Below are 22,999 nucleotides of genomic sequence, written 5' to 3'. Positions count from 1 at the left end.
CCCACTAGCCAGACAGAGGAGGCAAAACTGATCTGGAGATGAACGTGAGCAGTCTGGCTTTGGTGTAGCTCCCGGTGCTTTCGGGCCACAGAGGTCAGGGCAGGAGCTGTGCTGGTGCTAAAGAAGCCTGTCTATAAATCGCGCCTGCCTCCTGTGACTGTTCTCCGTTCTGGAAGGAGACACAAATGTGCTTTGTTTTGTTTGCTCTGCAAACGGGGACAAGCAGCTTGTTTATCTGCGCGAAGCCTGTCTGGGGAGAGGTAGGGTGATGCCAGCCCCTGGGAAAGGAAAGGGGCCTGATCCCCTCGATTGATGGGTCTGAACAGACATCCACCCTGATCATCGCTAAGGGGGTTTGTTTCCCTTGGCTCTGGGGGTGAGATGGACCCTTCCTTGAGGAAGAAATGGAGCTCCTGCTGACAGTTATCTTGATGGCATTGGGCAGGAGCACTGTTCAAAGGCTGGGTGGACAGACTCTGACATCGAAGGCAGAGGACAATGATGAGAGGGTGGAGGTGTTCAAAATGGAGCGTGGAGAGCCCTAAGGGGACACAGCATGCCTGTCTTCGCTTGTGTCATTTCAGATGTCCGTAGAGAAAGGGGCGGCAATTTCGTGGGGGAGCAGATTTCAGCAGGATTCTGTGGTCTGTTCTTGAAATGCATATAAAGAGCAACCCTGTTTATGCCCACTCAGAAGGAAATCCCACTGGGTTTTATAGTACTTGCTCTCAGTAATGTAGGGATCGGACAGCTGCGGCTTCCTGGAAAGGGACCCTGAGAGTCATCTAGTCCAACCCTCTGCAATGCAGGAACCTCAGCCAGATCACACGTGACAAATGGCCATCCAGCCTCTGCTGAAAAGCCTCCAAGGAGCCCCAGCCTGCATGGCCGGTGGTCAGGAATGGTGGAGGCTGTAATTCAGCAACATCTAGAGGGCCCTCGCTTCCCAGCTCAGTTAGGGATTGCAGCTTCAGTTGCTAGAAAGCAGAATACACCTCCCCTCCCCCTCCCCTGCCACAAAAGCATAAATGGTGGCTGTTATTAAATCTCCCAACAACTTCAGCAATTTTCTTTAAACAGATTTTAATAAAGCAATTTTATGAAAACAGCAATTTTATTAAAACAAAATAGGAAAAAGGGGTGTGCTTTTGACCTGCAGATCTGGAATGCAGGCCTCTTTCCTTGTTTGTAACTCTCCAAATGTTGCTGGACTCCAGCTCCCATCGTCCATGCACGTCTCCTATGCTGGCTGGGGCTGTTGGGACCCTGAGTCCAGCAGCATCTGAAGGGTCACTCGTTCTCCATCGCTAGATTATAGCAACACAAGGCAGCAGCTTTCCTGGTGGGGCAGAGCCACAGAGTGGCCTCCCAGAGTCAGCACCCCTGCTGCTTACCAAGAGCAGGGAGGTCCAAGGTGGCCGCAAGGTCAGAGGCATTGGTGGAGCCTACCTGGCACACCTGCCAGAAGGCTATCCTTGCAGCTGCACCTCACTGGGCAAGCCACACCTGTAACCACCATTGCCAATGTCACAGTTCCACCACCAGGGGGCGTTCATCAGAACAGGGCCTTTTCGGTGGTTGCACCCTCAATATGGAGTGCCCTCCTCTTGGAAGTATAATTTGCGCCAATATTTGTCCAGGCATTTATGGGACGTTAGTCCACTGCTACACATGGATGTGCTGGAATTTTTATTCTGGGTTGTACTTGAGTTTTGCTTGTATTTAGAAAAATGGCCCTAAATTATCCATGTCCATTGATTTCTGTATATTTAATATATATTGTGACTCACTCTTATTTTGCCTGGATTGTTGTTTCAGTTTTTTGCTTTAAATTATGTTGTAACACATCACAGGATCACCAGTGAGCGGACTTGGTTGACAGTGCCCTAAATTGAATAAATAACTTTGCAATCTTGTGCCTATCTGCTTGGAAGCAAGTCCTACAGAGTTCACTCAGGGCAGAGCTGGGGAGCTTGGGGCCCTCTCGATGTCGCTGAACTACAACTCCCATCACCCCTTGCCATTGGCCATTGGCCATGCCGCTGGGGCTGATGGGAGTTGGGAGTCCAACAGCATCTGTAGGACCACAGGTCAGTCACCTCTGACTTAGGGCTCGCTTCCAGCTTGCAACGGCGTGCAGAGCAGAAATAACAGGCGCTCTTGAGGAGCAATTGCATATGTTCTGAAACACGAGGATGGCGGGGCACGGGGAAGTCCTGCCAGCCCTCCCTAAAAAGCACCCCAAACCTTGTGGCAGGGAGTTGGGGAGGGTGGTGGAAGAAGGTTGGGTGAAACGTCATGTGTTCTAACCTATCTGCAGCACCACAAATTTGGCTGAGAATGTATGACAGCCAAAAGGAACGGAGGCGAGGAATTCTAAATAGATCCAGGCTCTGCTGGCCATTCCATCTCCCCAGCAAACCAAAACCAAACAACCAGTGTGGCTATAGATTTACAGATAATTTCTGCAACAGGACGTCAGGATGACAGCCCCTTTCCTCCAGCTTCTCTGTGAACCAGCGAGACCCTTTCTCCTCCTCTCCGAGAGAGAAAGGCAGCCAAACTCTCCATCTTTTTAATCGCCTTTCCCAGCTAATCCCTCCTTCTTAAGCAGCCTCTGTCGTTTCCATGCCCGTGCCACCCGCCCACCCTACTCTCTCAGCTGCTTTGCATCCTGCGGGTGCCCTTGCGATAAGATCTCCCTGTGTTTGTAACCTGAGCAAGCGCTGGGAGCAGGCAGGAGCTGAAAGCACCAGGGCAGCCCTGCCACAGCCTTCTGCAGCCGCCCTGGCAGCAACCAGCTGATGGCTCAGCTGCCACAAGCCAAGTATTTTGCCAGATTTGCAGGCAGGCACGGGAGAGATGAAAACAGGCTACTTTTGTTACTTTTGCTGGGAGCTGTACTAGGGTGGCCCTGTGTCCTGCATTGCAGGGTACGGTCCTTTCTTTGTGTCCTCTGTTTGAAGGGCTTCTTTCAAAATGAAGAAGAACCCTAAGAAGGGTATGAGGGCAACGCAATGCTTTTATCTGCCTCCATTGCACACGTTTAAATGTCTGGTATGCGTCTGAATCCCTCCCCCAAAATAGTCTGGAGGTACCAACAACCTTTCCCACTATGGTGAGAAGCAGCATAATCCAATTTAAATGACAGGCCAGTAATAATTTTCCAAATTTCCATTTGTGCATATAAATCAGCACATGCAAATCAGCGTCCTATTTTTCAAGGCTGATATGTCAATACGCTAAGCCCACCCGAAGCGTAGCTGTACAGACTTTCAAGCCAAACAGGCAGGCGTGCATTACTCTGTAGCCAGTCACAAGCCTTGCATTTCTGCATCCCCGATCCTGGGCATGTTCTTAGACAAAGATCCCACTGTGTTCCATGGGGGTTACTCCCAAACAAGTGTGCTTAGGACTGGAGCCTTATATGTAAAACTCATTCCCTCCTGAGTTGCAACAGCTTTCTTAATGAAAACATTGTGCAGCCGAGAGCAGCCATTTTGATTTCCCACAGTGCCCAGGAATGATGTAACACCAGAGGCATTGTGGGAAATAAAAATGGAAGCTCCCAGGTGCTGTATTAAAGGGAGATGCAAGGCAGGAGTGAACCATGGCCCTGCCAGAGGGTGGGATTTGCAGCTGCTGCTAAGGAAGCACGCCACAAGCAGGCACAGGGGGTACACTCAGAGTAAGGAAGGTGTGACACAGAAGATGTTTCTGGGCTACAGCTTCCACCATCTCTGAGCACTGGCCATGCTGACTGGAGTCCAGCAACATAGAATCGTAGAGTTGAAGGGATCCCAAGGATCATCTAGTCCAACCCCCTGCAATGCAGGATTCTCAGCTAAAGCAGATAGATAGAACTTTGTTCAAAAACTTCCAAGGAAGGAGTGTCCATAACTTCCAAAGGCAGTCCATTCCACTGCTGAACAGCTCTTACTGAAATTTCTTCCTGATTTTGAGTCGGAATCTCCTTTCTTGCAACTTGGAGCCATTGGATCGAGTCTTGCCCTCCAGAGCAGGGAGAAACAAGCTTGCTCCATCTTCCATGTGACAGCCCTAAAGATATTTGAAGGTGGCTATCATATCTCAGGGATGCCTTAGCTGAAATTCCTGCACTGCAGGGGGTTGGACTAGATGATTCTTAGGTCTCTTCCAACGCTACGATTCTATGTTTCCATGATCTCCTCTCAGTCTCCTCTTTTCCAGGCTAAACATGTCCAGCTCCTTCAACCATTCCTCATAAGGCTTGCTTTCCAGACCCCTGGTCATATTGGTTGCCCTCCTCTGCACACGTTCCAGCTTGTCAACATCCTTCTTAAATTATGGCGCCCAGAACTGGACACAGTATTCCAAGCGTGGTTTGACTAAGGCAGAATAGAGTGGCACTATTACTTCCCTTGATCTGGGCACTATACCTCTGGAGAGTGACAGGTTCCACAGCCCTGATGCGTGTGTGCACATAGATCCACACGTATCATTTTGTCATGTTTGGATTATCCTCTCTCTTCCCTGTCCTGATGGGCCCTGCTCTGCTTCATTTCTAAGGTGGGCAGATGTAAAAAAGAACGGCCATCCTCTTTTAACTTCACGTTGGATAGAGAAGACCAGGAGAGAGAGGGCTTAGCAGCCGCAGAGTGCCGTGCAAGATTGACAGCCCCCCTTCAACACCACTATTAAAGGTACCACAGACTTTTATTTTGCACTTTCAGAGAAGGGTTAATCACAGAAGATCATAGAGTTGGAAGGGACCGTGAGGGTCCTTAAATGCACGAATATTCCACCCAACACAGGGCTCAAACCCACAACCTTGAAATTAATAGTCTACCAACGGAGCTATCCCACATTAGTCGTTTGCTTAAAAAAGAAAGAAAGAAAGAAGAAAGAATCTGGGGGCAGGGCTCAGACCTTAGGAGCCCAGTCAGACCCACTTGTCCCTGTAACCCAGTACTGTCTGCACTGACTGGCAGCAGCAATCCAAAGTTTCATGCTGCCAACCCTACCTGGAGATGCTGAGCCCTTTTGCAAGCAAAGCAGATGCTCTACCACTAAGCCATATTACCCGAAACTTTGCTACCGACTACCAACACTCCTCCACTTAATCTCAGACTGGTGGAGTGCTTTGTGCAGCGCTGGCAAGAGGATGGCCCTCTGCACGCCCTCAGAAGCGCTCCTCCTCTGCGTTCTCACATCCCATTGCATTCTAGAACCCCATCCTCCCCCTACCTTGCCTGCTCATTTGCCCTTAACTATTTGAGGATTAAGTGTTACAGACCAGTGTCGGTGTCTCTGATTAAGTATCAGCTTCATCTGAGCTGCCGGGGATGGGAGGTGGAGAGGGTATATATGTGGATTGGATGCAGAGAGGAAAGTCCGGCATAAACAAATCAGCCCTAAGGAATGGCCAGAGGAAGGAGAGGGGTATGCTGCTCTGCGGTGGACCGCTCTGAATCGGTGGTATTTGGACACAAGAAAGGCCACCTCACTCACAAAGATAAGAGACCACCTCACTCACAAAGATAGGTGAGCTGTGTGCAGGGAGAAGGTTTTGCTGTATGGCCTGGACGTTTCCGTGGGGGTAGGAAGGAAAGGCGCAAAGGAGAGATGGCAAGGGACGGTTGCCGGAGGGGAGTGTCGGAGAAACAAGAGGTGTATTGATAACTGCACAGGTGGCTTTTGTTGTGGGTTTGACGCAGGCCGCACCCAGCCAGGATCAAGCCCGCTCTTATGCCTCCATTTGCGACAGAGGCAGGCAAGTGGGTGTTACCGTCAGCCAAGCAACAATAGGAGCCTGTGTGTTTTCTTCTACTGCTGCTTTTGTTTTCTGCTCCCTGCTGCTTCCCAGCAGATCTTCGCCTGAGGCCGGTGCCACAGGCTGACATTGTGCGGGTTCTGGTGGGGAGGGGGAAATGGGTGAAAAGGGCCTGCACCTCCCACTGTGCCACCAGGATGATCATATTGGGGCCTCCATCCGGCAGCCGTCTTGGTTTGGGATGTTCTGAGGACCTGGCGGTAGTTACAGCGTTCTCCGGCCTTCTTCAGTCTCCAGATGTTGCTGGACTTGTTGGAAGTGCAAAAGCAGGGATCATTTAGTTTGTAATGTAAGGGTTAATGTTAGTCAACTAGACAAGAGGATGGCAGGTGGAGATGTTGCTTAGCAACTGGGCAGAGTGGCATGATCTTCACTGAGGCAGCACATTCTCCGACTGGTTGTGTAGTTCTGAGGGAGTTTTCCTCTGTACGTTTGGATGAATGTCTCCCTGCTATGTACAAAGGCTGAAGTAAGAAAGACAATGCCTCCTGTTCCTTTCTCCTAAGATTATTCATTGTTTTCATTTATTATTTGTAAAACGTAGCTATATACCGAAAAGTATCAGAGTGGTTTACCTCATTCATTACAGCTGGTCTATAGCTATCACACTCCCCATTGAAATTTGTCAACATTAGACATGTCTGGATAGGCTTGTCTGAATAAAAATGTTTTTAGCAGGTGCCCAAAAAGAGTAAAGGGAAAATGGCTGCCTGATGTCAGTAGGCAGGGAGTTCCAAAAGTTTGATTTCTTACAAATGCGGAATTATTCTTATTACCTGTAACAGCACCAGTTCCACATATTAAAGCAGTTAACATATTAACATATTAAAGCAGTGGACATACAGTGGTACCTCTGGTTAAGAACTTAATTTGTTCTGGAGGTCTGTTCTTAACCTGAAACTGTTCTTAACCTGAGTTACCACTTTAGCTAATGGGGCCTCCTGCTGCCACTGTGCCGCTGGTGTGCAATTTCTGTTCTCATCCTGAGGTAAAGTTCCTAACCTGAGGTACTACTTCCAGGTTAGCGGAGTCTGTAACCCGAAGTGTTTGTAACCCAAGGTATCTGTAACCCAAGGTTCCACTGTATATGAGATACAGTGATCTCATGCTCCCTCTCATGACAAAAGTAATCCATTTGGGTAACAAAGGCTGATTCGGCTCCAAAACCGCGCCCACCTGAACCCAGATCGTATCAGATCTAGGTAATCGGTCTCATCCAGGAATATCAGAAGTTGTTCCACAACCACCCTCTCCGCCGCCATTGCCAACAAAGAGGTATTGGCAACCAGTCTATAGTTACTACTTTCTTTAAGTAGTAGCCTCTTTAAAAGCAGTGGGCAACCACTCAATCCATGCATTCGCCACACCCATGACCCATTCAGTCACCCCACTCCAGCTAGCTTTAATAAACCAGGATGGGCAAGTATCCAATGAGCAGGTGGTCTGGCTCAGCACTGCGAGAATCCTGCCCATGTCCTCAGGCCACATGAATTGGAACTAGTTCCCCCAACACGGCGTTGGAGACCTCAGCCGAGCGACTTTATCCTCCAATCGTTCAGCCGTTCGGTTAGAAGGCTTCCATTCCTCTGGTCAGGAGTAGCCAACCTCTGGATCACGTGCAGCAATGCCACCGGAAGGTTATTTGAGGATGCTCTGGAGCATAGCTGTCAACTTACAGATTTGAAAATAAGGGACCAGCAGCCAAAATAAGGGATTTTCCAAGCACAGGTATGTTCAACTTCTGAGCCCCTCCAAGCCAAAAGCAGAAAGCCCAGCCAGCAGCCAAATGAGGCCTCAAGTGGTGGTTCCCACAGCTCAGCAACCTGGCAAAGGGGATGCAGCAAGGAAAACCACCGTCACCGCTCCACTGGGAAGTGCTGAGCAAAGGCGGGTCCCCAGGCAATGCGTCCGATTTGATCGGCACAAGGCATGCAAGCTCCACCCTTCCCCAGTCGTTCTTAGACTCCTTATTGGATGAGCAATGCAGCCAAGCAACACAGTTGGAGCCTCCCTCCTCCCTGGCCGGCAGGGAGGGAGGGAGAGGAGCTGCTTCCTTTGAAACCCGGAAAATTTAAGGGACGTCATCAATAAGGGACAGCAGCGGGACACGGCGCTGGGATAAGGGACTGGGATGGTTGACAGCTATGCTCTGGAGGCAGCAAAGGAGCATCTCTCCACTGCCTTGGCTGCCACAGGGTAGGCCCAATTAGGAGCCTGAACGTGCGGTTGGCTCTGGGTATGCCTGCCACCTGAACAGCAGTCCTGACGAGCCTTAGGGATGAAAGCCGTACAAGGTGGTGAGCCTGTTTATTTTGCAAGCCTTCCTTTGGCCTTTTCTCCCCACTCCCCAATCTGGGCATCGGTGTGAGGAGTCGTCCTCACTTTGGCAATGTCTGCTGGCTCAGCCCAGAATGCCTTGCTGATGAATCATTGAACTGGAGATGTTGAGAAGCCCAGCAAGCTATTGCAGTATCTTGTGTCTATGAGTTATCATAGTATCTGGTGTCTGGGCACGTTAGAGCTAGCAGGGATTTGAAATTGCAAGAATTGCCCTTTTCTTGATCACGGCGGCTGTGATCAGATTCCTTCAGCTTTTTTTAAGTATATTCAGATCACGACTGTACTCAAAGCCGCTCAAAGGGTTTTGTGCCTAGGAGGAGAAGGGATTCCTGCCTTTTTGCGATCATCCTCTTGCAATCAGATATGCTAAAGAGCCGTTTCCCTTCTCCAAGTCCTGGTCCTTATGAAGCCAAAACAGCACCATCCGAAGAGACACCCTCAGAAGAAGGAGATGTCAGCAGACTCAGCGATGTTTGCATAACCACAAAAAAGAGAGTCAAATGTTGACTGAGCATGCTCAGTGGGTACAGAATGCTGAATTATTGTTGGAGACGCAATGATTGCAGAAGAATCAAGTGGCTGGAACTCTGAATGGGAGCAAGTGGGCCTGACTTGCAAGTGTATTTCATTTTTATCTCCAAGAAGCACAGTGTAGCATGCCTAGATCTTCTGTTTCTCTCCCCACCCCCACCCCTGGTTGCTCCCACTTTTATCCTCACACAACATCCCTGTGAGGTGGGTTAACTAGGCAGTTTGAAACAAGGTCAACCCATGAATGTTGTAGCTGAGTGTGGGTTTCTCTCTCCTCGCCCTCCATGCTGTGAGTGTTTAGACTCCACCTGGGCTTTTGTGGAAGTTAAATCTGCCTTGCATATAGCAATGCTAGGATTTCACCTCTGCTTTGCATGAAAAAGCTCCTGGGTTCAATCCTCAGATCTCCAGGAAGTGATGGGAAAGACCCCTGCCTGGAACCCTGGACAGCTCTTGCTGCCAGTCAGTGTAGGCAATGTTGGGTTAGATGGTCCAGTGGGCAAAAACGCATTTGTTACAGGAGAGAAGAAGCGGATTGGTCTACTGGCTACTGGTGTCACAGCAACAGCCTACCTGTGCAACTGGGGAAACAAGCTGATTGGTCTGCTGGCTAGTGATGTCACAGAAGGGCCCTTAACTCTACATTGAGAGAGCCTTTTCCATCTTGCTAGGATGGAACATTTACATAGGTATTAGGAATAGGGGTCTCAAAATCTCTTCAATTAATTTAGGGGGGGGGGGGAATAGTTTGACGGAAATGTCAAAAGCCCTACTCACATGGCAATGTTTCTCTATTCAGTGTGGACAACCTGAAACTTGTTGGAAGCGAAGAACTGTAGCTCTGAAGGTCTTCTGCTTAGGTCCTCAGCTCCACCACAGAACATCTGAACTCCCTTGAGTGAGTCATATTTTCTCACAGGCTTAAGATTTTCCGTCAGTACAAGGAGGGTGGGATGAAAACAATTTCAGCTATGATCCCTTTGTGAGTGTTCTTCTCTTGCATGTGTTACTGGTTGACATTTTATCTTTCCACACCATGCTGCTATGCTTGCAAATTCATTTGCTTTTCCTTTCTCATAAGTGAGGAGTGTGGGGGTGCTTCACCATCAACATCTACAAAATTCATCTCTCTGCTGTAGCTGCTGGTCTGGCCAGAGAGCTAGAAGCCACACGGCAGCAGCTCCTTCGTCATCTAAGGTTGACAGACATCTTAATTTTAAAACATAAGCAGGCCTAGGCTCCTCCTGGAACAATAAGGACTAGAAATTTAACACTTTCTAAACTTGAAAAATGCATTTGCTTTCTGCATGGAACTTGAATGTGCCTGTTATGGAGCAACTTACTGGCTGATTCGGGTAGAAAATAAAATCGTACTTTTCGATAACAACCATGCTGCCTATGTTCCTGGCAACAGTTGGGTTTATAAGTTAATTTCCCAAGAATCTATTAAATGCAGGTGCTTTTTGGCACGTTGAGGATTAGTAATCAGTTGTTCCAGGCATAACATTTCACTTATTTTATTATTTCCTGGGACGACTGGCAACATTTCCTGAGACGACTCACAAGTGGGGGCGGAGGGGCGGATTATGCATATGATATTCTTGCTGAGTCTGCCTGGAAATACAGAGGACCCTTATAGCAGTAATAAAGATGGAATGTAAATCGAAAGTCGTTAGATTCTGCACCAAGGAGAACCCATATCCTACCAACAGAATTCCTGAGATTTTATGCCATAACTCTCTGTATTGTTATGCGTTCCCTGAGCAATTAGATTTCTGTGAGCAGGGCTACCCGTGTGGAAATATGCAGAGGCAATACCTGGACGTGACGAAAGAGTGCTATTAACTCCCCCACCCACCCATGCCCAAGGATGTGTTTCCATGGGATCTAAAATATCCGACAATGACCAGGAATTGGTTGGAGACTCACCTGGAAGGCGGGTGGCTATTTTGGAAAACCCTAGTTAGCCAGCAATGATGCTGATGCTGATAATAGCAAAATAAAATTATTTATTTATTTATACATACCCCGCCCATCTGGCTGTGTTTCCCCAGCCACTTTGGGCGGCTCCCAACAGAATACAGTGGTACCTCGGGTTACATACGCTTCAGGTTGCAGACGCTTCAGGTTACAGACTCCGCTAACCAGAAATAGTACCTCAGATTAAGAACTGTGCTTCAGGATGAGAACAGAAATTGCGCGGCGGCGGCAGCAGCAGCAGCAGCTGGAGGCCCCATTAGCTAAAGTGGTGCTTCAGGTTAAGAACAGTTTCAGGTTAAGAACGGACCTGCGGAACGAATTAAGTACTTAACCCAAGGTACCACTGTATTAAAAACACGATCAAACATCAAAAACTTCCCTAAACAGGCCTGCTTCCAGATGTCTTCTAAAAGACAGATAGTTGTTCATTTCCTTGACATCTGATGGGAGGGCATTCCACAGGGTGGGCACCACTACTGAGAAGGCCCTCTGGAAGGAAGTCAAGACATGCATTCATTCATTCATTTATGCTGCCACCTATATACATCAGGGGTGGGGAAACAAAGGGCCGTCTTCCCTCGTGGCGAACATCCCAGGGGCCATTTTCCCCTGGTGGGTGGGGCCAGAGGCAGAAGTGGGTGGAGCTTCTGGGATGTGCTTCTTACCTTTGTACACAGACACCTTACAATCTAGAACAGGCACAGGGAAACAGGAGAGGAAGGGGGCAAATGCAGGCAACGTTCCCTGTGAGGAGGAATCGATGGTTAGAAACCGTTCTGGGAATTGTAGCTCTGGGAGGGGAATAGAGGGGCCTCCTAACAGCTCTCGGCACCCTTAACCAACCACAGCTCCTGGGATTCTTTGGGGGAAGCAGTGGCCATATCATGTGATATCACAACACTTGAAATGTGCAATGAATGTGGCCTGTGAAGGAATGCAGCAGCTCCACTTCAGAGTGAAAAGGCTTCCCCATCCCTGAGGCAGACCTAGGAGATGAGTTTGAGCTCTCTAAGCCTCTAAGGGTGCTGGCTGTCTCCCTTGAGATCTGCTCCAGCCTTAGTTGACTTTACAATACAATACTATACGATAATCTTTATTGTCATTGTCCCATACAGAACAACGAAATTGAAAAAATCTACGTAAGACATTCAAAAACCAACAAGCCTGCTATCCCAGCTATTCCAACCTGGTTAGCCCCCTAAAAACTCTCATACCCCATTTTTAAATACAATATACTCCCACAGAGACTCCTTACACTGCATTTAAAACCAAAATCGCATTTGGATGGAAACTGTTTGCCTCTCTGCTGGACTGTTTCGATGACACCTTTCACCTTTGCTGCACGATACGTAAATCAATGCAAATGTTACAAAATGCTGGTGAACGTCCAGTGACCTCCTTCCGAAGGAAATCAAACCTGGGTAATCAAACCTGTGTCCCTGGAACATCTCGCTGCTCAGAGAAGTGGATCGTGCTTACCAGCATGTGGAAAATAACTGTGCAAATGGATGGATCCAAACGAGTTGAACTTAAGTTCTCACTGAAACCAATGAAAGAAGTTAGTCCCATGGATTTCAGGAGGGAGAAAGCTCACCAGTTTAGGCTGCAGTCCTAACCCCATGTATTTGGGAATAAAGCTACACGGAATTCAGGCTGGTCTGCAGTTCCTTACCCAGAGCAATGTCAAAATGCAGAATGAATCGAGATCTGCTTTCTCTTTCTTTTTCTTGCAAGAATTTCAGTTCTGGTAGGCTGTGTGACAAAAAAAAAAGACCGTTCAGTGGGTGGGCTAATTAAAGCTGCCCCTGTCATGCTTCAGTTTCTGATTGGCTCACTAGCCGTTTGAGGGAAGAAGTGACAGGCAGAGTTGCCTGCAAATAATAACCCGTGTGGTGTAGTGGTTAGTGTGTTGGACTACGGACCTGAGAGACCAGGGTTCTCGTCCCCACTCTGCCATGAAACTGACTGGGTGACCTTGAGCCAGTCCCTGTCTTTCTGCCTCACCTTCCTCACAGGGTTGTTGTGAGGATGAGATGGGGAGCAGGAGAACCATCACACATGCCACCTTGAGCTCCTTGAAGGAAAGGTGGGCTATTAATCAATCAATCAATGGCCAGGTGGATAGCTCAGTTGGTTAGGGCATGGTGCTGACATTGCCGAGGTTGCAGGTTAGATCCCTGTAAGGGACAGCTGCATATTCCTGCATTGCAGGGGGTTGGACTAGATGATCCTCAGGGTCCCTTCCAATTCTATGGGAATAATCTCCAAATGAATCCGAACTTTAATGTTTAAAAACCCTGGTAGAGGACAAGGATCTTGAGATCACGTTAAGGGTAGCCAAATTCTGTGCGATTGCCATAAAACTTAGGGAACAAGCTGTGCTATCATAATGATTAAGGTTTTAAATGATAATTTTAGGTTATATGTTAGTGACTAAGTTTTAATTTATATATATTTTAAACTGTTGCTATATCTGTATTGTCCCTCTTATTGTCTCGCGTATTGTCCCATGTTTTATGACTTCCTTGATATTGTATGTGGACTGGAACTAGTCTGTGACCGAAATAATAAAATTCAACTAATTCTATGGAAATATTTCCCAGCTACCTCTGGGTCAACGACCCTGTCCGCTCTCTGGAAATGTAGATCGCAATCATAAGCCCCAATAGCGTGCAAACCCAAAAAAGCCAGCAGGGCTTGGCTTGGGCAACCCAGTAGTTGCCACTGACTATTGTTTGAATAGCTACATGCAGAAATTCAACTGGTAAAGCTTTCTCCCTACCATTTCAGTGGAACAGACTCCCACGAGAGGTAGTAGACTCTCCTTCCTTGGAGGTTTTTAACAGAGGTTGGATGGCCATCTGTCACGGTGGATGCTTTAGCTGAGATTCCTGCATTGCAGGGGGTTGGACTAGATGACCCTTGGGTCCCTTCCAACTCGTAAGTTTCTATTGATTCTATTTCACCAGCTGCATGCGGAGAAAAGCTTCACTGCTGGATTTCTGCCCGTCAAACAGGAGCCTTCCAAAGCAGGAGGGGAAGAAAGTTGGCAAGGCTAGAAGCCCAAAGTTGGTGTGTTTGATACAGGCCTGCTATAACCGAAATACTTTTGATGCCTCTGTTTAGACACCACAGAAGCGTGCAGGAGCAAAACATGTAAAGTGTCTCTGCCCTCTGCTGGAACGTCAAAGCAAAGCAAGCAGGGGGACTGATTTATTTATTTACTCATCTTCTAAAGCATTTTTAATCCCATTCTTCAGCCAAAAAAATGGTCCCAGGGTGGCTTTTATTTAGCCATTACATTTTAAGTGTTTGCACCCAACCGTTATGTGGTGCTGGGGCTTTACAATAAATAGAAGAATAATAAAACAAAAAGCACTCCCAGCTATGTACAATAAAACAGCAATTGTTCCTCCTGTTATCTTTGCTCAGCCTGTTCATGCAGTTCCCTTTGGTAACCAAAGCAGCACCCATCCATGCGCAAGAAGGAAGCATCAGCAGGGCTTGGGGAACCTCGAGGTTTGCAGAAGGACAAAATAGGATCCAAAGCAGCCTAATAAGACTTGTATCTGTTCAGTGCCCGTGCAAGAAGGAAAATTGGGGGTGGAGTCTTGTTGTGGCTTTAAATTGTTAGCTGCCTTCGGTTTCTTCTGAGAAAAATTAGGCAGATTGTACATTTTTTAAAAGATAAAAATAGATAAACCATAAGAAGGAACACGCCACACTCCAACATTTTTGCTACAGGTCCCATTTGTTGCAGTCCAAAACAGCAGATGGCAGAATAGCATAGAAGCTGGAGATAAAAAGTCACAATTAAAATGCCTGGAAGAACTTAAAAAAAAAAAAAAGATATTTGCGTGCGTGCTCAGTCTCCACAGCCAACATCGGACATTTGCACAGGTTGGTTCTCAGCCTCCCTGTGCCATCACCACTGTCATTTGAGACCAGGTAGCAGCCTGACCGCAAGCCCAGTTCTGGTCAAGGGTGATGGGACTTGCAGTCCAACTATATCTGGAGAGTCATGGGTTCCTTACCCCTGGCCTACACATTAGTGGAAGGCCATCCTGAACAGTCCAAAGTGTGTTGCACGTGACACGTTAAATTCTTCAAGCAACGTAAACCCCCAAATATCTGAAAGACCATCTCCTTCCATACACCCCCCTCAGGTATTAAGACGGACAGAGGGGAGCCCTCTTGGTTGTTCCACCACCCTTAGAAGTAGTGGCCTGGGAGAGGGGATTCTCTCAGCAGCCCCTGAGCAGTGGGATTCCCTCCCCACAGAGATGTGCCTGGCACCTTCACTGCATGGCTTCTGTCAAATGCTTAAAGCCCTGACAGATGTGTGTCTGGTTGCATGTGTGTTCACCCTAGAACCACAAAGGTAAAGGGACCCCTGACCATTAGGTCCAGTCGTGGCCTACTCTGGGGTTGCGGCGCTCATCTCACTTTATTGGCAGAGGGAGCCGGCGTACAGTTTCTGGGTCATGTGGCCAGCATGACTAAGCCGTTTCTGGCAAACCAGAGCAGCGCACGGAAACACCGTTTACCTTCCCGCCAGAGCAGTACCTATTTATCTACTTGCACTTTGACGTGCTTTCGAACTGCTAGGTTGGCAGGAGCAGGGACCGAGCAACGGGGGCTCACCCTGTTGTGGGGATTCGAACTGCTGACTTTCTGATCGGCAAGACCTAGGCTCTATGGTTTAGACCACAGCACCACCTGCCATAGAATCATAGAATTGTAGACTCAGAAGGGACCCCAGGGGTCATCTAGTCCAACCCCCTACAATGCAGGAATTCCAACAGAAACAACCGTGGCAGATTGGCCATCCAACCTCCACTTAGAAATCTCCAAGGAAGGAGAGTCTGCAACCTCCCCATTGAGTCCATTCCACTGTCAAACAGAAGCAGAGTAGAAGAAGAGTTTGGATTTGATATCCTGCTTTATCACTACCCTAAGGAGTCTCAAAGCGGCTAACAATCTTCTCTCCCTTCCTCCCCACAACAAATACTCTGTGAGGTGAGTGAGGCTGAGAGACTTCAGAGAAGTGTGACTGGCCCAAGGTCACCCAGCAGCTGCATGTGGAGGAGCAGGGAATCGAACCCGGTTCACCAGATTATGAGTCCACCGCTCTTAACCACTACACCACACTGGCTCTTACTGTCAGAAAGCTCTTCCTGATGTTGAGTCAGAACTTCCTTTCTTGTAACCTGAAGCCATGGGTTCAAGTCCTATTTCTTGGAGGTGAATTGTTTTAATTTATAATTGATTATTAAATTTCCATCCCATCTTTTCCCCAAGGAGATCAAGAGGGCATATCTGAAAGACCACCTCAATTTTTCCCTCACAGCAACCCTGCAACGGGGGTTAGACTGAGAGAGCATGACTGGTCCAAGGTCACCCAGCATGCTTCACAGTCAAGTGGGCATTTGAACCCTTCTCTCCCAGGTCTCAGTAGTCCAGTGCTATATCCCACTGGCTCTCTAACTCATCTCCATTTGTTTTAAACTGTTTTTAAAAAATGATTTTATTATTTTCAGAGTGAACAAACAACAAATACCCTTCTCCGCAAGAGTGCTATGTCTTGCCAAACAAATTGTTTTTAAGATGCAAACCATCCCCCCGTTAAATAAAAATATCGTTGCATAAATCCCGGCGAGAAGCAGGTGGTCTCTATCCGTGTTCCTTTTTTTAGTTCATATGAAGTAAAACCGAACCAAGTTGCAGAAAATCTGCCTGACTTTTTGCGGGTGTTTCGTTTGTGTAACCTCTCTGCCAGGTTTCCTGTGCAAATTAGGCTTGAAAGCTGTAGACACCATAGCTCTATAAAGATCTCCAAAAACTATTTGTAATTGTTTTCATGTGTGAGTGGGGTGGGTGGGTGTTTAGGATCAGGTTAGCCATATTGATTTGTATGCTGTTGGTGGATATTTGTCATTGCCTTGTTGGGCTGTGTATGTGATAAAGGGGAGCCATAAAGGGAAGGCGTCTTCTTCTATTTGTCCCTGTGTCAGTTTCAGTTTATTGGTTAATTTTTCTAGTAAGGCTGTTTCCCATACTATTTGGTACCATTGGTCCATGCTTATTCCTGACAGGTCTCTCCAGTGTCTGGTTATGATGTTTCTGGCTGCTTTCCCCCTATTCTTCCTAATGTCTCAACAAATGAAACTGATTTGTAAAAAAAAAAAAAGTTACGTGGAAGAAAAAAATACGAGAGAGAGACATCGCACATACCTTTGTAAATCAAGAAAATCTTTAATAAAAATGTATTTAAAAAAAAACTATTTGTAATTGTTTTGATTGACATTGTTGTGACCTGGAATCTTATGGTGAATGGCAACTACCAACAACGATGGTGATGATGGTGTTAACCTCTGCTGGTTGCTGCTGCAGGTTTCCTGTTGCCATTTTAGCTGTGTATTCTTTTCCTTTCTGTGATTGTATTATTGATTATTGCTGTGATTTCTTTTTTTTTTGTTGTTGTTGTTCATTTCCTGATCTCTGCTTTGGAATGTTCTGCTTTGCTTTGTGGTGGCAGATTGGTTTTCGTTTGTTGCTAGAGTGCTTTCCTGTTTTACTGAAATGGTGATGTTGAATTGGGTTTTATCTTGTACACCACCCAGGGAACAGAGGGGATGGCCATAGATGCTGGTACAGATGGGGCTACTACACCTTTAACAACTTGCCATTCAAGCTGCGCTACTATTAAAGGTGCAGAAGCCCACTTTTGCAGCCGGCTGTGGCGCTGTGGGTTAAACCACAGAGCCTAGGGCTTGCCGGTCAGAAGGTCGGCGGTTCAAATCCCCGCGACGGGGTGAGCTCCTGTTGCTCGGTCCCTGCTCCTGCCAACCTAGCAGTTCGAAAGCACGTCAAAGTGCAAGTAGATAAATAGGTACCACTCTGGCGGGAAGGTAAACGGCGTTTCCGTGCGCTGCTCTGGTTCGCCAGAAGCGGCTTAGTCATGCTGGCCACATGATCCGGAAGCTGTACGCCGGCTCCCTCGGCCAGTAAAGCGAGATGAGCGCTGCAACCCCAGAGTCGGCCACGACTGGACCTAATGGTCAGGAGTCTCTTTGCCTTACTGTATGTAAAGGGGCCGAATAGATAAATATTACAGGAAGCCCAAGCAGTTGTTCTTATGCTGTTGATTTAAACCTGCTTCTTCTTCTTCTCTTCCTTAGACCAACCATTGCAAAGTAATAACAGCATGAAGTGCTTCTACAAAGCTCTCCTCGTCTCCTGGGTCCTGTTTGAAGGTATGTCTCGGAGGCAGGGTGCAATCTCGCCTCTGATGTTCTCACAGCCTACAAAGCTGTGACCCACCAATCCCAAATGCAGACCCACCAGAAGTGTAAGGATGTATGGAGACCCTCCAGAGGCATGCTAAACAAAGGGTGAGGAACCAAGGGTCCAAGGGCCAAATAAAGCTTCCAGGTCTTTCCATCTGGTCCTCCAGGCTCTCCCTAAGCCACACCAGTTCCCATAACACACCCCCTCATTGGCCCTTCTCACCCCAAGCCCCACAAGCCCCCCTTTGAAGCAGTGATGGCCACCAGCTTGGATTAGGCAAATTCATGGAGGATAAGACTAGCCATTGTGGCCCTAATGGCTATGTTCTGCCATCACTGTTGGAGGCAGTAACACCCTCAACACCAGTTGCTGGGAATCACAGGTGGGGAGAGCACTCTCGTGCTCGGATCCTGCATCTGAGCAGCCGCTGTGGGAACAGGATGCTGGACTAGATTGGCCATTGATCTGACCCAGTACTTATGTTCTTCCTAGGGGCTGCACCCTTGCCTGCGCGGCTTACAAAGCCCCATTCCTCTTCCCAGCAGATGCAGCCACCAAGCTTGCTTTTCACCTTCTTCTGTTCAGCAGCTCCATTTTGCACCCATTTTCACCTTCATCCTTGTGTCCATGCCTTCACCTGCTCTTTTTGTGGAACACCCCCCTGCACACAAACCACACCCCTGGTAACATCCTGCATATTCGTCCGTTCCCTCCCCCCCCCCGCAATGAATTGCAACAACCAAGCGTCCTTTAGACCATCCTTTCTCAACTTGTGGGTTCCCAGATCATCCCTCCCTCCCATCATCCCTAGCTAGCAAGGCCAGAGCTCAGGGGTGATGGGAGTTGTAGTCCAACAACATCGGGGGACCCACAGGTTGAGAACTGCTGCTTTAGACCATGGGTAGGCAAACTAAGGCCCGGGGGCTAGATCTGGCCCAATCGCCTTCTCAATCCGGCCCGCAGACAGTCCGGGAATCAGTATGTTTTTACATGAGTAGAATGTGTCCTTTTATTTAAAATGCATCTCTGGGTTATTTGTGGGGCATAAGAATTTGTTCATTTCCCCCCCCCCAAAAAAAATATATAGTCTGGCCCCCCACAAGGTCTGAGGGACAGTGGACCGGCCCCCTGCAGAAAAAAGTTTGCTGACCCCTGCTTTAGACTTTCTGCCCAGTTATGAAGCTACCACCCCCTCTTCAGACCCTTTCACATCCCTGCTTTCATCTTCAATCCCGTCCCCGTGCCTCCTACTCCCAGACTTTTGTCATCCCCTTTTGCACTCCTCATTTTCACTTCCATTCCCTGTTTTCCTCCCCCTTACTTTTCTCAACTCTCCTTTGCACATAGATCACCCCTGGGCTCATGCCTGCTCTTATCTATGAAAGCTACCATGCCGTGGCAAGTCAGCTGGCGACCCTCCCTGCGATCCTAACAATCTATTCTGCAGCCGCCTCTGTGCACACACAACCCATTCTAATATATGTTACTGTAACTGTAGCCTGCTGGTTAGTTTCTTCAGTTGGAGAAGGTTGAGTTCAGTTGATGGATGCTGTATGTGCATGTATGGGTGTTTGCTTGCTAATAAAACATTTCTTCTAAATTGCTACGTTGAATCTGGAACTTCATGTTGAAGGCAACACATGGTACTATGTGAAGTGTGAAGGTACTATGGAATATTTGAGGGCCCCACATCCTTTATTTCTCTGACATCAGACAATTGAGGAATGGAAGAGGGAGAAGCTTGAAACAACCTATTTTTTCCCTTCCTTTTAGCGTCCCTTCCTTCTCACTGTACTCAAACAACAGAAGAGGTTTGAGTAAAGCAGGGATGGCGAGACACAGGAGAGTTGTTTTCTTAAACAAAGAAAGGAAGAAACCAGTTTTAACAAGGATAAAACAGCAGAGATGGGTGGAACAGAGAGGCTAACGCAGAAAAAGCTAACACATAAAAGCTAACACATCAGAGACTTTCCTTTCTCACTTTACTCAAACCTTGTTTAAACCCAGGATTGTGATGTGGCACTGCAAATCCTCCATTGCAGGCTGCATGATAATAGCCTTACACACACACACACACACACACACACACACACAACACACACACACACACATACATACAGGCAGATATTCTTAATGTGTCCTGGAACTGTGATATTGCCTCTTACTTGCCTAGACAGAGAGGTATGGATTTTGCAAGGCACATGGCTTGTATGCAGCCTACTGTATCACATCTATTGCTCTGCCCACTTTTTGGCCTCCTAACTCTGGCATATGGAATGTGGCTCCAGGACTGAAAAATATTTCCCCCTCCTGTGCTAAACCTTCTGTGTTTTGTTGCTCCATCATTGCATTGTACACAGCTGATGCACTCGTTTGGCAGAGAATCTCCTTTTGTAAGCAATGGCTTCAGCAGCACAGGGGATCTGACCCAAAGCAAAAGTCCAGATTCAGGCAGCCAGAGCAAGGCGAGGCAAAGCAGAGCAAAGTTTAGTTCATCCTTTTCCAACCTGGTGCCTTCCAGATCTTTTCAGCTACAGTTCCCATCAGTCGTGATCAGGGATGATGGGTGGTACTGTAGTCCAACGCATTTGGAAGGTACCAACCTGGGGAAGGTCCTAGTGAGATGAGGCAAGTGCCAAGATTCTTTGGTACCTTGGACAGCTCCATGCAAGGCTCAAACTGAAGAGCCCAGCTCAAATGTTGTTTCAGCACCAGCCAACCTCAGACTGAGCTTTAAATGAGGAGGAGGAGGAAGATGATTATAATTTATTATTATTTATACCCCACCCATCTTTCTGGGTTTCCCCAGCCACTCTAGGCAGCTCCCAACAGAATATTAAAAACACAATAAAACATCAAACATTAAAGACTTCCCTAAACAGGGCTGCCTTCAGATGTCTTCTAAAAGTGAGACGGTAGTTTATTTCCTTGACATCTGATGGGAGGGTGTTCCTCAAGGCAGGCGCCACTACTGAGAAGGCCCTCTGCCTGGTTCCCTGTAACCTCACTTCTCACAGTGAGGCAACTGCCAGAAGGCCCTTGGAGGTGGACGTCAGTGTCCTAAGTAGCTGCGTCTGCCTTCAGCCAGAGGAGCCGCCTCAGTTAAAAAATCCCCAGCCTGCTTTAACAGGCATTGGCTCTGATGAAGCAGGAGGAGACTGTGGTCCCACTAGGGCTTCTGAGTGGAGGTCAGAGGTGGGGTAACACAATCTCCTTGGGCTGAATAGGTGCTCATATTATGAGCTCCTCAAGTGCCCATGCTACTGAGTTAGTATGAGCATCCAGGGCTTGTTCAGAGGGCAGCTTCTTCTCTCTCCCTGAATCCCTGCCCTTATTCAACCCTGAGACCATTACAGAGACTGGATCATAACCAGTACACACCTACTCCAGATTGTGTACAGTGATTGAAGGTCCTGGCTCACCTACCTTATGTGACAGCCCCCTCAGCTACCCTGTTTAGACGTCTACTGAGGAGTGACTGCGTTATTTGACTAAGTTGGAAGAAAGCCAGCAGGGAGCTTGTTGGTTTCCTTATGGGCCCTTTCCTTTTCTCCCCCTCATTCCAACATTGTGTAGGTAGATCCAGACAGATCTCTGCCGAGTGATGGAATTAATTTTCACCTTTTTTTTGTTCTTTTGGCCATTACCCATAGCCTCGTTTGCTATGAAAAGCAAAGGAAGCTGTGTTGATCCAGGAAAAGGGGGGGGGAAGGGAAATCAAAATTCTCACAGTTGGACATTGAATGCCTTTATACGACCAGTCAAAACATCACACAGTAACAAGCACAGGCTTTCAAGTTCTCCAAAACTCTTCATTGGGCTGGATGTTATATACAGCAGGAGAGAAGAGGGAAGGAATTAAAAAAGATTTCCCCCCCAAATAGCCTAGACATTGTAGGGTTGTCATATTTCAAAAAGTGAAAATCCGGACACAAAAGTTGTTGAGGTGTTGTTGTTGTTTTGCAAAGTCATTGGGCTTTTTCTAGTTTTGGCCAAAGTTCTTGAGCTATTTTTAAGGAAATTCACCAAAGTCTACATTTCCGACATGGGCTGCCATACGTCTGGATTTTCATGGACATTTTTAGCAATTTCCACCCGGACACTGTTTCTGATGGCCGAATCCTGGCTATGTCTGGGAAATTCCAGATGTATGGCAACCCTACTATAAGGTCTGTATCTACTACATCAGTCTCAAAATGAAGGTAGCTAGCTTGTTTGGATACAGTTCCTTCCAAGCAATCTGTCAGTAGCGGACGGTGTATTGGGCTGCTGGCGCTTACCTGACCTCCCAGCAACTGAGGTTTACTTGGAGAGAGAGGCGGCGAGAAAGTTAGTGCAGTGCACCTGCACCAGTGGAGCCAATGCAGAACTCCTACCAGTATGTTTGCATCATGCTGATCTCCCCACTGCCTCTCACCTCTCTCTCCCTGAACAGAGACTCAGTTGTCAGGAGGTTAGGTGAGCAGTGTCACCGCACACCACCAGCTGCCACTGCAATTTGTTTATTCATCCTGTGCATCTCTTTGCGCAAAGTTTGTGGGGAGGTAATGCGATGTTGGCTTGCTTATTTGAGCATTCGTTTTGTTTGTGGGCAGGTTATAAGACGTCGTGTCAAGCGATTGCTTTCCCACACTTTCCAGTGCATTTCCCTGGCACTTTCCTTACTGCAAAAAGTTCGATTTTTTTTACAGAAGCGGATTTGTTGCGCAGGAGTGCCAAATCCACTTCCGTTGCGCAGCCTAACTTTGCCGGTATGAAACTGAATCCCACCTGCAAAATAGCCACAGTCTGGAGGTGCCCTTAGTCTTCCTTAGGTGCTGCTACAAATTGTAGGTTTTGCCTATAATTCCGGGACAAGGAAGCAATACCTGAACCCCCATTTTTGGAAACAGTTATCTAGACCTGTCTCCAGCATTAAGCAAAACGTGCTAGGCAGAGAGAGAGAGAGAGAAATACCAATCTTTATTTGAGCAAAGCTGGAGATTAATTTTAGGTGTTATTATAGGTAAAAGAAGAGAGAGAATTAGCTGGTCATTGAGTATTTGC

The 22,999-nt window shown here is 47.5% G+C and overlaps 1 protein-coding gene across 11 annotated transcripts in view; it reads left to right on the top strand.

The window, feature by feature from the left end:
- MAG (myelin associated glycoprotein) overlaps positions 1 to 22,999 on the top strand; it is a 73,314-nt gene that overhangs the window by 28,427 nt on the left and 21,888 nt on the right. For 4 of the 11 annotated variants that reach the window (XM_083627000.1, XM_083627004.1, XM_083627003.1 and 1 more), the window contains 3 exons: positions 4,549 to 4,682; positions 9,483 to 9,581; positions 17,845 to 17,919. In XM_083627000.1, coding sequence (XP_083483126.1) covers positions 17,871 to 17,919 — 49 coding nt within the window. In that variant the 5' untranslated portion in view covers positions 4,549 to 4,682; positions 9,483 to 9,581; positions 17,845 to 17,870. The remainder of the gene's footprint in view (positions 1 to 4,548; positions 4,683 to 9,482; positions 9,582 to 17,844; positions 17,920 to 22,999) is intronic. The other 7 variants (XM_083626998.1, XM_083627008.1, XM_083626999.1 and 4 more) reach the window with 2 other exon arrangements.

Source organism: Podarcis filfolensis (genome assembly GCF_964270895.1).
Source record: "Podarcis filfolensis genome assembly, chromosome: 8".
In the NCBI taxonomy this organism is placed as follows: domain Eukaryota; kingdom Metazoa; phylum Chordata; class Lepidosauria; order Squamata; family Lacertidae; genus Podarcis; species Podarcis filfolensis.
The sequence above is the reverse complement of the archived record's forward strand: the minus strand, read 5'-3'. Positions and strand labels throughout refer to the sequence as shown.